Genomic DNA, 16,748 nt, shown 5'->3' with positions numbered 1-16,748 from the left:
GTCTGCCCCAGGCTGTGGTGCCCGAAAGGCCTTGAAATTTTTACACATTGCAACTTTCTCCATGGGAGAAGGGCCAGTTCCCACCACGCAGAAAGCAGATTTTATATTTCTTTTTGTGCTGGTGGCTGTAGGTCAATGGAGCGGCCAAACATGGCTGTACTCATGTTAAGACACCATTGGGATAATAGAAAAGAAGGATACCATTGCAGGATAATAGAAAAGAAGAAGCCATTTGAGATTAGTGGGAGTGCCTGGGAGTCAGGCTGATATCTGTCAGCAATGATGGGGGAAAAAATAAAGAGCTAAACCTTCAAGTCCCTTCTTAGGATTGCATTCTTCCATATGGTCAAAAAACAAGATATGTATTTTAGCATTCCTTAAAATGTTCAAATTATAGAATGTATTTAGCAAAGTGTGCTATATAAGTGCGATTTGTAGTCAAGTTTCTCTTATCCTATTGTTATATTGTAAAACATAAAAATTGGCATTTAGTTATTTAAAGCTTCCTTCATATTCATCTAAATATAATCAATTTAAACTTAACATTACTGCTTTCTCAGGTGCTTTATCCCTCTTTCTTTCAGTAAAGCAACTTTCATTAAAACTGATGTTTTATGTGCTGTGGGAGGGAAATGATTTTAGGAATTGTGCACTTGTTTGCTGGGTGATCCTGACATCCCGCTGTGCTTACCAAGAGCTTTTAGCTGGATACATTAATTACGGTCTGATCTGATCCTGATTTGACATACTACTTGATAGAGAACACGTCCTATTTTATACAGCTCTAGACACTGAAAGTACTCAAAGTGAATAAACTTTGTAGATGCTCTTTATTAGGTTGAGAAAAGACTCTTCTTTTCCTAGGTAGTTGAGATATTTTAATATGAGTGAGTGATGGATTTTTTTGAATGCTTTTAATGTTCTATGATGATGATGTGTTTTTTTTCCTTTATTCTACTAATCTGATATATTATATTAACTATTTTTGGATTTTACATCAACCTTGCATTCCTGAGATAAATCCCACTTGGTCGTGGTATATAACCATTTTTATATGCTGCTAGATCCAGCTTGCTAATATTTTATCAAGGATTGTTGTGTTTTTATTTATGGAGGATGTTGTATTTGATGTCTGGCTTTGGTATCAGAGTAATACTGACCTCATAGAATGAGTTGGCAAGGTCCTTACTCTGCCATTCTGGAAGTACCTCTCATTGCTGAGTTTTTTGAGAATTCTGTATATATTTTGAATCCAATGTGATTTGCAAAAAAAATTCTCTTAGTACGAGGCTTGCTTTTTCTTCCCTTAACAGTGTCCTTCACAAACCAAAGGTTTTTACTGGTTTGATGGAGCCCAATTTTTCAATTGTTTTCTTTATGGACCATGCTGTTGGTGTGTTTCTAACAGTTCTTTGTCTAACCCAAGATCACAAAGATTTTCTCTTAGGTCTTTCTTCTTCTAAAAGTTTTAGAGTTTTACATTTTACATTTAGGTCTATGACTCATAAATTATAGAATCAGCTTGTGGATAGCTATGAAAAATCTTGCTGAGATTTGGTTGGGATTGTGTTGAATTTATAGATCAATTTGGGAGTCATTGGTGTATTGAGTATTCTAATCCATGAACATGGTATGTCTTTCCATTTATTTAGGGCTTATTTTATTTCTTTCATCAGGATTTTATAGTTTTCAGCATACAGACTTATATGGAAATATTTTGGGGGTGCTGTTATAGATGGCATTTTTCATTAATTTGAATTTCCAATTGTTCATTGGTAGTATGTAGACATACAGTTGATTTTTGTATATTGACTTTATATTCTGGTACCTTGGTCAACTCATTTATTAGTCCTAGGTACCTTTTTTGTAGTTTCCATGACATGTCTATGAAGACATAGATGATCATGCCTTCAGTGAATAACGAACATTTTATTTTTTCCTTTCCACTGTATCCTTTTTATTTCTTTTTCTTGCCTTATTGTGCTGGCTAAGACCTCCTATACTATGTTGGATACAAATGTTGAGAGTAGACATCTTGCCTTGTTCCTGATCTTAAGGCAAGGATGAATCTTTCACTATTGAATCTTTCGCTATTAAGGATGATGTTAGATTTAGATTTTGTCACAGGTTCTGTTTATTATGTTAGATGATTCCCTTCTATTCCTAGTTTTCTGAGAGTAGTTTTTGTTTGTTTGTTTTGTTTTGTTTTTTGTGAGGAAGATCAGCCCTGAGCTAACATCCATGCCAATCCTCCTCGTTTTGCTGAGGAAGACTGGCCCTAAGCTAACATCTAGTGCCAATCCTCCTCCTTTTTTTCCCTTTTTCTCCCCAAAGCCCCAGTAGATAGTTGTACGTCATAGTTGCACATCCTTCTGTTTGGTGTACGCGGGACGCCGCCTCAGCATGGCCAGACAAGTGGTGCGTCGGTGCACGCCCGGGATCCGAACCCCGGGCCGCCAGTAGCAGAGCGCACACACTTCACCGCTAAGCCACGGGGCTGGCCCCCTGAGAGTAGTGTTTATCAAGAGTGGATGTTTAATTTTGTCAAATGATTTTTCTGCATCTATTGAGATAATCATATGATTTTTCTTCTTTAATCTATTAATGTGGTGAATGACATTAACAGATTTTTCAAATGTTGAACCAGCCAAGGCTGAGATTTTGGGGATTAACCCCACTTGGTCATGATGACTGTCCTGTTTCTGGATTGGATTTGCTAATATATATATATATATATATATATATTTTTTTTTTTTTTTTTTTGCTGAGGAAGATTCGCCCTAAGCTAACATCTGTTGCCAATCTTCCTGTTTTTTGGGGGGTTTTTTTGCTTGAGGAAGATTAGCCCTGAGGTAACATCTGTGCCAGTCTTCCTCTATTTTGTATGTAGGATGCCACCATAGCATGGCTGGCGAGTGGTGTACGTCCACACCCAGGATCTGAACCTGCGAACCTAAGCTGCTGAAGTGGAGCACCCGGAACTTTAACCACTTGGCCACGAGCTCAGCTCCTGATTTGCTAATATTTTGTTCAGGATTTTTTGTGTCTATATTCATGAGGGATATTGGTCTGTAGTTTTCTTTTCTTGAAATATCTGTCTCTGGTTTTCTTATTAGGATATTACTGGCCTCATAAAATGAGTAAGGAAGTATTCCCTCCTCTTTTACTTTCTGTTAGAGATCGTGTAGAATTGGTACAATTAGCAAGTGCTAAGACCAAGGCTGATACCAAGTGCCAAGAGTAGTAGAGGAGAGGAGATGAGCAGAGTGGAGAGACCTAAATTTTTATCTTAAAATACATTTTGAAAGGAAAGTACAATGCACAAATTTCACAGAAATCTATGTTTAGTATATTATGTAGAAATTTTAAAGTTAACTAAGTTCATAATTTAAGCTGCTGATAAAAGAATTACTGTATATAATTATGATAAGGCTCACATTTGCTGATTATACTTGCTGGTATAGCCACCAAAATTATGTTTCAGTATTAAAAAGTTGTATTAATATGAATATGCTTATTCATAATACATTGGAATTAATTATTTTGTTAATGTTTAATAAAATGTGATACATTTTTAATACCCTGAAATGTACAGATTAATTTAAGAGTAGATACTATTTCAACTAAAGCTATTTTCCTCTTACTATTAACAGAATATCCAAGGTATCTCCAAGCACCCAATTCAAATTACTAAACCTCAAAATTTTAAAGGTAACACATTTCTTTCTATTTTGCTAAAGTCTTGGGTAACATTTTTTAAAAATCTACAAGTGTTTGTAATTGCTTTTCTGTATAACTAACTCTTTTGCTTTCCTGAAGTTCTCCTTTGCATAACCAGGATTTAAATATACACTGAAAAATAAAACACAGCTAAAGTGACATGGTACCTCCCTTTTAGCAGTTTACAAGTTAAAATAGATGATAATTATACAAGGAAAGTAGTTCCCCTCCTACCATCTCTCCCCTACAAACTTCTCAGTAAAGAAAAAACAAACATATAATAGAACTGCCTTTTATTAAAGCCTGAAAATTACTGGAAATGTTTATAAAAGCATACTAACACTCTTCTTTCTTTTAAGCTCTTCCACTGATGGTTACATTTCTAAAAAAAAAAAAACGGTCAAATCTAAAGCAAGGTTCTGTGGCCCATTCCCAGCAAATTCCTGCCCCCTTGGCTTTGGGAACTGCTGCCCCAGAAGATCATGGCAAAACAAGGAAGCGTGATGTGCAGTCCTTCTTAAAATACACATAATCAGGCTTAAACCGGACTCCTGGAAGGTGATCATAGGCAGCTTTGTCTCCTACCGCCCTTTAAAATGTATTCAGTGCGAAAATCTTAGAGTTCATGCTTCCCCAAAGTCAATTTTCTAATCACTTAGGCTCAAAGAGTCTCTAGATTGCTCTTACTGGAATAGGTTCAAGTGTCAATATTTGACCTTTACTTCATTACAAGTTCCAGACTGAACAGAAAATTTTAACAACAGAAAATCTAGTTTACTTTCAGTAGTAATATGATATTTTAAGATTACATTAATAAAAATTAGAAATTTAGACTCTTTTGACTTTAGAATGATGTTAAAATAACTTTGTATGAGGAATAGCTATGAATCAGCTCATGACCAAATTCATCAAGTGCTTTTGAAATAACAATTCAGGTAAGGAGGACGAAATCCTCACCATCTCCCCAAGGACCATGTTTGTTTCATCTGAAGGCCACACCTTCCTAGCAGCAGGTATGTGCAAGCTATGGTAGAGAGACGCTGTGTCATTGTAGCTCACTTTATGCATCTCATACAGTTCAAATATTTAGAAATTGAATAATTCAAAGGTATTTATAGAACTCATTCTTTAAATCCTAAGGCAAATATTTCTATGAAGCAAAGATTTCTTATGCGTAGTAAATAAGAACATATCTGCTTCCTGGGTCCTCTTACTTTACCATAGCTAGATCCCAAATACCCCTACATGGTCCCACTCAGTCTGCCCCTTCTTTTTCCTCTCTGTCCTCGTCACCCACAGCTCTCCATCTTCCTTGCTTGCTGCAGTCACTCTGGCCACTCTGCTGTCCTCCAACATGCTGACCAGCTCCACTTCAGGCCCTGCATGGAACCCACTTCCCTAGATATCATTCTGCTCCCCTCTTTGCCTCCTCCATGCCTTTGCTCAAATGAGCTGTCTTGATGAGGTGTACAGCGACTGCCCTATTTACAACAGCAACTTCCCTACACACACACACGCGCACAGACACACACTCCTGAACCTCCTTATCTTGATCTATCTTTTTCATTTCTCACCTTCTAACATACCAGATAATTCACTCAAATTGTCTCCGCCTCCTAGAATGTAAACTCTATGAAGGAAGGGATTGTTGTCTGTTTTGTTCACTGCCATATTCCAAGCACACAGCCTGGCACATAGTAGGCCCTTTCTAAAATTCTGATGTATAGAATGAACGAATGAATGAATACAGCCCACTCTGGAGGCATTGCCAGCTCACAGAGGCAGAAGAGGTCTCTTAGACTTGCAAACACAGGATGGCCAGTGGCCCTGAGGCCAAAGGACCCTGGCATGTGGGAGGTGGGGATGTTGACCTTGATACCTCAGTGGGAGGAGAGATTGAGGGTCAGCTGGGGGATGGGTAGCAACAATGAGGGATATTGTTGCTAGATTATAAATTAATGCAGAACTCTATCTAACAGACTTTTCACAGATTGAATTGCGCATTCTTGCACACTTATCTGGGGATCCAGAACTTTTGAAGTTATTCCAGGAATCTGAAAGAGATGATGTATTTTCTACCCTGACTTCACAGTGGTAAGATATATGAGCTCACAATATTATCAGATCTGCAGAAATGCTGACATGATTTTGAAAGCCTGAAGTTGTTCCAAGGCTGTTTTCATAAGAAAGAAATTATATTTTTCTTCAGTAGTTAATCTTGTTGAAAAGAAGAGTAGATAACTATGATGCCAGGAGTTTCCTAATTATGAAAGAACTGATTGCTCTTCACCACTAAAAAAGAAGTCTATTGCTAAAGAATGTAATAGAAGTATCAAAAAAATTAAAAGTGCAAGTCATGCATTCCCTCCAGATGAGTGTCAATGCAAAGAAGACAGAGCCCAGGGTGCTGAGCATGCGCACCTCCTGCTTTGCAAAGGAGCGTGAATGTCCCCGCTGCCACTGCCACCCCGTCAAGTGGGCCAGGAGCACACTGGGTTGCAAGTGACAGTCCCTCTCTGACAGTGACTTACACTCAAAGAGAGTTCCAGAGGCAGGTGTCAGGTTTTGTTGGGCAGCTCAACAATGTCAGTCCGTCTTTCTTTCCGAGTCAATATTCTTAGGATGTTGGCTTTGCTTCCTCTAGTTATGAAATACCTGCTACCTGTCTCCAAAGCAGGATGGAGAGAGAAGGTACAGGCTCTCCTCTCACATCTTCCCTTTGGTCAGAAAGGTGAAAGTCCTCCCCCAGAGCCCCGCTGCAGACAACTCTTACACCGCATTTTCCAGAGTTGGGTCATGTTGCTGCCCTAGCTGCAAGGGAGGCTGATAAAGGTTACTCTCTAGAACAATGAGGCACAGTCACAATTTCTCACCAGGGCCAGGTACATCACTGCCTGGAACAAAGTCAGCATTCTGCTCTGAGGAAGAAGAGGGGCCTGGATGGGCCGGCTGTTCGGAAGGTCACTGCACCTGCTGTTACTGTCCCCTCCTTCAGCAACTGCAGGTGCCACCCTCCCTCTCACCTCGGGCTTCTTCCCTCATGCTGCTGTCTCCTGTGGACCTCCTCACCCTACCATCCCACATTATCTCATTGTCACCCTGCTCACCCTCAGAGTCACTCTAGGGACATCACTCCACGAAGTCTGTCCGTCTGTGTTCTCAAGCCCCTGCACTCCCCTCCTCATTCACTCACCTCTCTGTCATTGCCACTGTCTTTTCTGAAGGTGTACGAGCCCTACAAGAGCAGGGCCAGGTCCTCTAGTCCAGCGCAGGTGCTAGCCACTCTCTACCTCGCTGCCTCCCACCTTGTCCAGCCACTGGGCTGGTCCAGGCACACGCCTTACTCAGGCCTTTCCCCCAAGGGCTCAACCCTCACCTCGTCCACTTGGCCCTGGTGGCATTCCCTCGAGGACCTTCCCTGACCACCCTGTGCTCACTTTCCTTCACAGCACTACCACTCCCTGGTGTCACAAATATTCTCGTTTGTTTCCTTACTGTCTGTCCCAGCTGGAATGTCAGCTCTGTGAGGGCCAGGCCACTCTGCTCTTGTCCCTGCTGTGCTGCACAAGGTGTGGAGACTCAGTGAGGATCTGTCAAATAAATGAGTAAATAGCGTAGAATTCAAAGTTTCTGGTTGACCAGAAAACATCTCCTCTCCAAAAACACCACCATCACAAGACTTATTTGAGTAAAAAAATTGGGGAAGAAATATTATATATGTCAAGGTAAGAGAGGAATGAGAATGTTACTATATACTAAGCTGGATTTTAAAGAGTGGTTGTGGAAATTATGTTCATGATGGCAGCAACAGGGAAAGCAACAAAAACCAAAGACTAATGGAATATTGGTCTGGCAGAAGAGACGTGCTGAGTGGGTATGAGGATAACAAGAGTGTAGGTAAAGCAGTCGGGGCCCAAGCCCAGCCTCTGAGCGTTAGCCTTGAGTCCCGGCCATCTGCCCTGGGCCAGGAACCTCCTCTCAGCCATTCCCTCCCCTGCTCTCTGCACCGTCCTTGGTGCCTGGCCTCCACCTTGACCCACCTCAGTGAGCTGATGAGCTGATGAGTGGTGTAGGTCCGCACCCAGGATCTGAACCCACAAACCTGGGCCACTGAAGCTGAACACGCTGAACTTAACCACTACGCCATGGAGCTGGCCCCAAAATTTACCCTTTTAACATGTATAATTCAGTGGGTTTTAGTACAGTCACAAAGTTTTGCAACCATCACCACTGTCTAATTCCAGAACATTTCCATCACCTTGAGAGAAACTGCATACTCATTAGCCATCACTCTGCATTCTTCCCTTCCCCATGGAAACCACTAATCTACTTTCTGTCTATACATTTGTCTGTTCTGGACATTTCACATTAATGGAATCATACAATATGTGGCTTTTTGTGACTGGCTTCTTTCACTGAACATAATGTTTTCAAGGTTCATCCATGTTGTAGCATGTATCAGGGCTTCATTCCTTTTTATGGCTGAATGATATTCCATTGTATGGAATAATGTATTCTATATTTTTCAGTATAAACCAGCAAATAATGTTCCATTTGTTTATCCATTCATCAGTTGGGTTGCACACTTGGGTTGTTTCTACCTTTTGGGTATTGTGAATAATACTGCTATGAACATTCATGTACAAGTTTTTGTGTGGACATGTGTTTTATTTCTCTTGGGTATATACTTAGGAGTAGAATTGCTGGGTCATATAGTAATTCTATGTTTAACTTTTTTTTTACTGTGGTAAAATAACATAATATAAAATTTACCATCTTAACCATTTAAAAATGTACAGTTCAGGGGCTGGCCCCATGGTGTAGTGGTTAAGTTTGGCATGCTCTGCTTCAGTGGCCCGGATTCACAGATTTGGATCCCAGGCGTGGACCTACACTACTCGTCAGCCATGCTGTGGTGGTGACCCACATACAAAATAGAGGAAGATTGGCACAGATGTTAGCTCAGGGTGAATCTTCCTCAGCAAAAAAAAAAAAAAATAAGGACAATTCAGTGGCAACTATATTTGACTTTTTGAGGAACTGCTGAACTAGTTTCCAAAATAGCTACACCATTTACATCCCACAAGCAGTGTATCGGGTTCCAATTTATCCACATTCTCACCAATACTTTTTGTTATCTGTCTTTTTGATTCTAGCCATCCTAGTGGGTGTGAAGTGGTATCTCATTGTGGTTTTGATTTTCATTTCCCTGAGGACTACTGATGTTGAGCATCTTTTCTAGTGCTCACTACTTATTCTTTATCTTTGTCTCTTTTCCCTCCTCTATGCCTTGAACACAAGTGCACCCTGAGGTGTTTTGCTCACTCCAGCTTTCTCTGTGTACTTCCTCCCAGAAGATGCCCTTTCTTCTGTTTTGCTCACCCTCCAGTTAGGATCTAAGATAATACAGAATTTCTAAGGCATGTAATAGATTTAATAACACTCCTGCCCTCTCTCCAGAGGTGTGGAAAGTCCTAGAAGATGGTTCCTGCATAGGCAGGAAAAGTATTTTGCTTATTTGGTTCACTCTTGAGCTTTGTTGCCATCTTAGTGCTTTGATGGAATAGTGCTCTGGATATTCTCCTTTATAGTGTATGAAAGAATCTATCTGTGATTCACGATGAGTCTCTGTGCATAAATCACCAATCATCTGTTTTGTTCAGTGGGCCCAAAGCTACTCTGGCTGTCACTAACCAAGTGTTACAGCAAAACATTTTTGTCAAAGATTCAGGCAAAGGATGCAGCTAAAGCAGTGCCAAGAGGGAAATGTATAGCACTAAATACTTATATTAGAAAGGAGGAAAGATCTCAAATAAATAACTTAAGTTTCAATCTCAGGAAACTTGGAAAAGATGAGTAAAATAAACCCAAAGCAAGCAGAAGGAAGGAAATAATAAAGATAAGAGCAGAAGTCAATGTAATTGAAAATAGGAAAACAATAGAGAAAATCAATGAGAGAAAAGCTGATGTTTTGAAAAATCAATAAAATTGATAAACTCTAGCAAGACTGACAAAAATAAAAATAGAGAAGACATAAATCATCAATATCAGGAATAGAATGGAAGATATTAGTACAGATCCTGCAGATATCAAAAGGATAATAAGGGAATGCTATGAACAACTTTATGCTCAAAAATTCAACAATTTAAAAGAAATGGACAAATTTCTTGAAAACCACGAACTACCAAAACCCAACTAAGATGAAATAGCCCAAATAGTCCTATTATTTGGACTAAATACATTGAATTTATAGTGTAAAAGCTCCTGAAAAAAAAATCTCCAGGCCGAGATGGCTTCCCTAGAATATTTTACCAAACGCTTAAAGAAGAATTAACACCAATTGTATACAACCTCCTTGAGAAAATAGAAGAGGAAGGAACATTTCCCAATCATTCTGTGAAACCAGTGTTACCCTGACACCGAAACCAGACAAAGAGAGTAAAAACAAAATAAAGCAAAACAAAACTCCACTACGGATCAACATCACTCCCAAACTTAGATGCAGAAATCCTTGGCAAAATATTAGCAAATTAAATCTAACAATGTCTGAAAATAACTATACACTATGTCCAAGTGGGATTTATTCTAGTTGTGTAGGGCTGGTTAAACATTTGAAAATCAGTCAATGTAATTCAGCATGTGATCAAGCTAAAGAATAAAAATAATATGATTATATCAATTGACCCAGACAAAGCATTTGACAAAATCCAGCACCCATTCATAATAAAAGTTCTCAGGAAGTTAGAAAGAGAGGGGAACAACTTCAATTTCATAAAGAACACCTACAAAAAACCTACAGCTAACAGCATATTTAATGGTGAAAGGCTGAATGCTTTTCCCCTAAGATCAGGAACAACTTATTAATATCGAATATTGAAGTTCTAGCCACTGAATAAGGCAAGAAAAAGATACAAGTACAGATTGGAAAGGAAGAAATAAAACTGTCTCTATTTTCAGATGACATGATTGTCTGTATAGAAATTCCCAAAGAATATACAAGAAAAAAATTTTTTAACTCCTAGAACTAGTAAGTGAATTCAGCAAGGGCGTAAGACACAATATCAACACAGAAAAACGAATTGCATTTCTATAAACTGACAATGAACATGCAGAAATCAAAATTAAAAATGCGATACCATTTACAGTCACTTAAAAGGAAATACTTAAGTATGCAGTTAACAAAATATGTACAGAATCTGTATGTCTAAAATTACAAAATGCTGATGAAAGAAATCAAAGGAGATCTAGTAAATGGAGAGACATACTGTGTTCATAGAATGAAGACTCAACATAATAAATATGTCGGTTCTCCCTAAATTGATCCATAGGTTTAATGCAATCCCTACTAAAACTGAAGCAAGTTTTTTGTAGACATAGACAAGATTATTCTAAAATTTATATGAAAAGGCACAGACCCTAGAATAGCTAAAACAATCTTTTTTTTTTTTAATTTTGTTTATTTATTTTTCCCCCCAAAGCCCCAGTAGATAGTTGTATATCACAGCTGCACATCCTTCTAGTTGCTGTACGTGGGACGCAGCCTCAGCGTGGCCGGAGAAGCGGTGTGTCGGTGCACGCCTGGGATCCGAACCCAGGCCGCCAGCAGCGGAGCGCGCGCACTTAACCGCTAAGCCACGGGGCCGGCCCTAAAACAATCTTGAAAAAGAATAAAGTAGGAGGACTCACTATCTGATATTAAGACTTAATATATAGTAATCAAGAGAGTGTGGTGTTGGCAGAGGGACTGACACATAGACCAATGGAACAGAAAAGAGAAGCCAGAAATAGATCCACATAAATATGCTCAACTGATTTTTGAAAAAGATATAGAATACAGGCAGAAAATAATTCTCTTCAGATTCATATTAAGCTGATCACTTATAAAGCCAACTTGAGAAGTTCATGTCTACATTGGATATTGTGTATGTCTTTCCTGCATTTTCTTAGCTTGATTAGTTCTTGGGAGAATTTCAAAAATAAAAAGCTTTAATATTTGCAAGATGGTTGCTTCTAATTCTCCACCGGCAGTCGTAAGCCAGAACTTGTGACTTATACTATAATTAGTTGCTGTGGAAATGAGTTTTATGTTCCCAACAGAGGCCTAGCATAGCACATGGTAAAAAAGCAGCAAGATCTGGGGGCCGGCCTGGTGGCGTAGCGGTTGAGTGTGCATGCTCTGCTTCAGCGGCCCGGGGTTTGCGGGTTCGGATTCCAGGTGCAGACCCAGGCACTGCTTATCAAAAGCCATGCTGTGGCGGCATCCCATATAAAGTGGAGGAAGATGGGCATGGATGTTGGCCCAGGGCCAGTCTTCCTCAGCAAAAAAGAGGAGGATTGGCAACAGATGTTAGCTCAGGGCTAATCTTCCTCAAAAAAAAAAAAAGCAAGATCAAATACACTCTTAAAAATGTTTGTTTCAACCCGAAATCAACAATCCAAAGAGGGTTATGCACCCCTATGTTCATTGCAGCATTATTCACCATAGCCAAGAAGTGGAAGCAACCTAAGTGTCCCTTGACTGATGATTGGATTAAGAAAATGTGGTATATATATACAGTGGAATACTACTCAGCCATAAAAAAGACAAAATCGTCCCATTTGCAACAACATGGACATGGATGGGCCTGGAGCGTATTATGTTAAGTGAAATAAGCCAGAAAGAGAAAGACAAACACTGTATGATCTCACTCATATGTGGAATATAATCCAACACATGGACAGAGAAAACTGTATTGTGGTTACCAGGGGCAAGGGGGATGGGGGGTGGGCACAAGGGGTGAAGGGAGTCATATATATGGTGATGGACAAACAAAAATGTACAACCCAAAAGTTCACAATGTTAAAAACTATTAAAACATCAATTAAAAAAAAAAGTTTGTTTCATGTAAATGCCTTATTGTTTGAAGCGCAAAAAGGCAATTCGATGTTATAGTCTGAAATATTTAGTAACGTTTTCAAAGAATAACAATTTCCTTGAAAAACCTTTAAAAATATGTAGATTATATATACAAATGGAGACATGGAAGAAGTCTTAGAAATCACCTGCAAAGCTGTGATTGATTGACGAAAGCCTGAGACCCAGAGAGCTGGGACCTGCCTACGGAGTGCACGTCAGAGCCAGGACCAGACCTCAGGGCTGCTGCCTCCTGCTTCAGCATTTTCAAACGCACACAGAAGACACAGCCATTCTGCACAGTGGGGTCCAAGACAGGCCACCTACGCATCTTTCTTTACAGTAATCATTACATATTTGCCTGATTAGGTGGTTTCCTAAAAGTTTTACAAAATGCAGATTTAAAAATTCTCTATTGGCTGTGCATTAAACTCAACATTTTCAGACTGAAACTTAAAAGGATTTTTTACTTCAAAATATATTAGATTTTCTTCTGCTTAAGACTTTTTTGAGATATTCTCTTGTAAGGACGTGTGGTAAATAATATTGTGGGCCGCTCCCCCTCTCTGGAGGAAGATAGTGCTTCCCTACCTAGTAGATGTCAGACTTGGGCATGTGACTTGCTCTGGCTAATAAAATGTAAGCAAAAGTGACATGTGTCACTCCTAAGCTGAGGCTTTAAGAAACTGCACATGATTCTTCTTAATCTCTCCTCTCTCTATTACCACACCTGGCAAAATTGATAGAGGTTGCTCCATCATCCTGCATTATAAATGGTGGGCCAATCTGTATTGGAAATGTAGTGAAAATGAGAAATAAACTATTCTTGCTGTAGGCAATAAAATTTTGGAGTGCTTTATTATGGCAGTATAACTTGGCCTATCCTAGTATCTGTAGGACTTGGTGCCAGAAGTAAGAGGCTGCTATAATGAATCCTAAAACGTGGCACTGGCTTTGAGGCTAGGTGGCGAGCCGTGAGGAGATGTTTATTGGAGGCTGGAGGATGGCATATTGTAAATGGTACAACGTTTGGTAAAATTGTCACCTGTGATAACTTGTGAGGCCATTAATGTCCTAATGAGCTGAGGCTTTAGGCAGAGGGGCCCAACAGAATGCTAGAACATGCTTGGTTGCTGTTGTCTGCATGTGAGAAGGTACTATAAGAAACAAACTCAGAAGAGAATTGGCCAGTGTACAAGTAGGAATGAAAGGGAATAAAGAGATTCCAGAAAATTGAAGTCTTACACACTTGAATATAGAAATGATTCTCATCTTCAAACAGTAAAAGATGAATCTGAAAAGGGCTTTGAGCAAGAAAGCCCAATTAAAACACTGCCTTTTAACAAATTAACGGTGTGGCCTTAAGGCCTACTGTTAACATCTCTGAAAGAATTAAGGTGGAACCCATAAATCTTCACAGTTAGACAACATAACTCTGGAAAAAAAGAGGCTAACAATGGCTTTCCCACAAACTCCTGATAAACTCAAGGTACCTGCAGTGAAATCTAGAGAGAGAGTACATCTCTAAATGAGTTGTGGGTATGTCTGTTGACACATGGAGCTGACTGAAGTCAAATAGAACTGACTACATTTCTGAGAGTTGTACTTTCCAAAGAACCCCCAGTCTGAGCTAAGAGAGACTGTAGTTATTTGAGGCTTAAAGCAAACCTTGGGCCCCATGTCTTCTATAGGCAGGAAGCACTCTGGGAAATATGCTCATCCACCAAGGAAAGAAAATTCTTCAGTGTCCTCCTACACGTAGCCAACAAATATAATGGAAAAGGAAGTCCCAGGAAATGGAGCAAAGGGCCATAGAGAACCATGGACTTGGAAGATATTCCCAGGGAGCAGATTCAGGGCCTAATCAAGGACCCTTTTCTACCGCTAGAGAAGGGCCCCCTCAACACCTATCCAATGAAAATTCAGAGTTGCTGTGACCAATGACTGCCGTGTGTCTCCTGCTCTTCCCCTTTCCAAATGAGAGTGTTTGTTGTGGTCATCCTGTTCCTGCCCCACCGGTGCATATCACATGTGTGGAGTAAAAGATAGACTTGACTTTTTATTCCATTGGCCTCCAGATCAAGAGGAGCCACATCAAGACCTGATATAAAGATGAGTACTAAATCCTGATGTCCTGTTCAGATGGGACTTTGGATTGTCACCCTTGGCAAGGAGGAGGAAAGCAAATATATGTGATCAAAAGGGTGGACTGTGGTTGAATGTATTATTATTCAAAAATATTTGTTATTCCTTACCCACTGCCTCAGGCTTTGCCGTGTGACTTGCTTCAGCCGATGACATGTGAATGGAAATGATGTTTGTCACTGCTGGGTAAAAATTCTAAGAGCCAAAACATTACTGCCATAATAAAGCACTCCAAAATCTTATTGCCTACAGCAAGAATAGTTCCATATACTCTTTTTCCTCTGCCACAATAGCCATCAGTGTTCCAGGTGTAGGCTGGGCTCTGCTCCTGAATCACAGAATGCAGATTACATGGAGCAGAGTCTCAGCTGCTGACCCGTGATGGACATGTTGCATGAACAAGAAATAAGTCCTTGTTTGTTTGTGTAAGCCTCTGAGAATAATATAACCCGTCCTTACTACACAGCAAAGGTGCAACCGTTTGTTTTGTCAATATTTGGGTATGTCTCCATTAAAGATAAAATTAAATCTCACGTCCTATCTGCTTCATTAATGAGTTGTACTAGGCTTCAGTAATCTCCGAGTAAGCAGATTGGTGTTGCAAAGAATTATATGAGTGCTCTGGGTACTGTAGGCTGACTTTCAGTGACCACCTGAGATGTTCTCTGCAAGAACAACTTTGAAGGGGGGCTCTGTTGGATTGTCACTAACAGTGCTGAAGAATCTCCTTGGAACCTTATGGTTTAGGGTCCTGGGTCACACTGCTACATGATGGAGGAGCCACGTTCATAGGCTTGAAAGTTAGAGTGACTTCCTCTGCATCTTTCTCCTGATGCACACCTCATCCTCTACTGGATCACGGTGGTTTTTTAAAATTTGTAATTCATGAGAAAATTAAAGGCTAAATTTCTAGTTAAGATGTAAAAAATCACAAGAGACTGTTGCTCTAGCTCTAACATTAAACCAAGATAAATAAACTACAAAATCAGTTTTTCTAAACTTACCAGAGAGCTGAGGATATAGCTAAGTAAACAGAGCTCCAGAAAATGATAAGCCCTTCACAGAAAAGAAGAAACCAATGGCTTCTCTCATCCCTGGTGGAGTGGCAGGAGGAGGAGGAATCTTCCCTATAGGCGGAAGAGGAGACCAGCTAAAACCTTAATTATATGTAGTCTGGTGTGACAGAATTCTAAAGAGCCCCAGCTACAGATGCCATCATTCATCAACTCTTTCCCATGAGTCTGTACAAAGTGTCTAGGGGCAGACATCAAAGCTGGGGGCAGGGCAGGACCACTAAGAGAAATCAATCCAAGGCATTCCAGACCTTCAGCTGCCAAGGGCAGGGGTAGGGCAGAAGAACTGAGAGAAACTCCTCCAGGCATTCTGGTGGAGGAGAGATCTCCCAAGGTGCAGAAAGCTTGGATGAGACTGGAAGGCAAAGTGAACTTCCTAGCAGCCCAAAAAGCTGGCAGCTGGTTTGTAATGCAAAGAAAGATCTCCTATACTCTGAAATGCTAACAGCTTAACTGTAAAGCTCCAAGAAATCCTGCAATTGTGCCGGTTCTCAGACTCCAGACCTCATAGAAGGGAATTTTCTGATCACACTCTCAAAACATTTCAAACTAACAGTGAACTGAATCAAACTAAAGTTGCAATAAAATCCAGACCCAACCTAACCATAGATCAAATAGACTTTGCTCCCAGCTCTAGTGACCTGACATAGGAAATCATGTCTCCTTTTTAGGAAGTAGATATTTACTTCAGTCTCTACTGTCCTTTTATATAAAATGTCTAGCAAATAATAATTTAAAAAAATTTTAAGACCTAATAAGAAGTAAGAAAATGTGACCTATGACCAAGAGAGTAAGCAATCAATAGAAGTTGACCAAAGAGATTGCCCAGGTGTTGGACTATCAGAAGAGATTTTTTTTTTTTTTGGTGAGATCAGCGCTGTGCTAACATCTGCCAATGCTCCTCTTTTTTTTTTTGC

At 39.9% G+C, this 16,748-nt stretch overlaps 1 protein-coding gene across 14 annotated transcripts in view; it reads left to right on the top strand.

Annotated features, from left to right (window-relative positions):
• Positions 1–16,748, top strand: part of LOC131409410 (HAUS augmin-like complex subunit 3) — a 186,069-nt gene that overhangs the window by 104,688 nt on the left and 64,633 nt on the right. For all 14 annotated transcript variants that reach the window (XM_058546563.1, XM_058546562.1, XM_058546567.1 and 11 more), the window contains 3 exons: positions 3,654–3,711; positions 4,656–4,733; positions 5,700–5,814. In XM_058546563.1, coding sequence (XP_058402546.1) covers positions 3,654–3,711; positions 4,656–4,733; positions 5,700–5,814 — 251 coding nt within the window. The remainder of the gene's footprint in view (positions 1–3,653; positions 3,712–4,655; positions 4,734–5,699; positions 5,815–16,748) is intronic.

The sequence above is a fragment of the Diceros bicornis genome, chromosome 8 (genome assembly GCF_020826845.1).
Source record: "Diceros bicornis minor isolate mBicDic1 chromosome 8, mDicBic1.mat.cur, whole genome shotgun sequence".
NCBI classification, from domain to species: Eukaryota; Metazoa; Chordata; class Mammalia; order Perissodactyla; family Rhinocerotidae; genus Diceros; species Diceros bicornis.
Note: the sequence above shows the minus strand (reverse complement) of the source record. Positions and strands in the feature narration are given on the sequence as shown.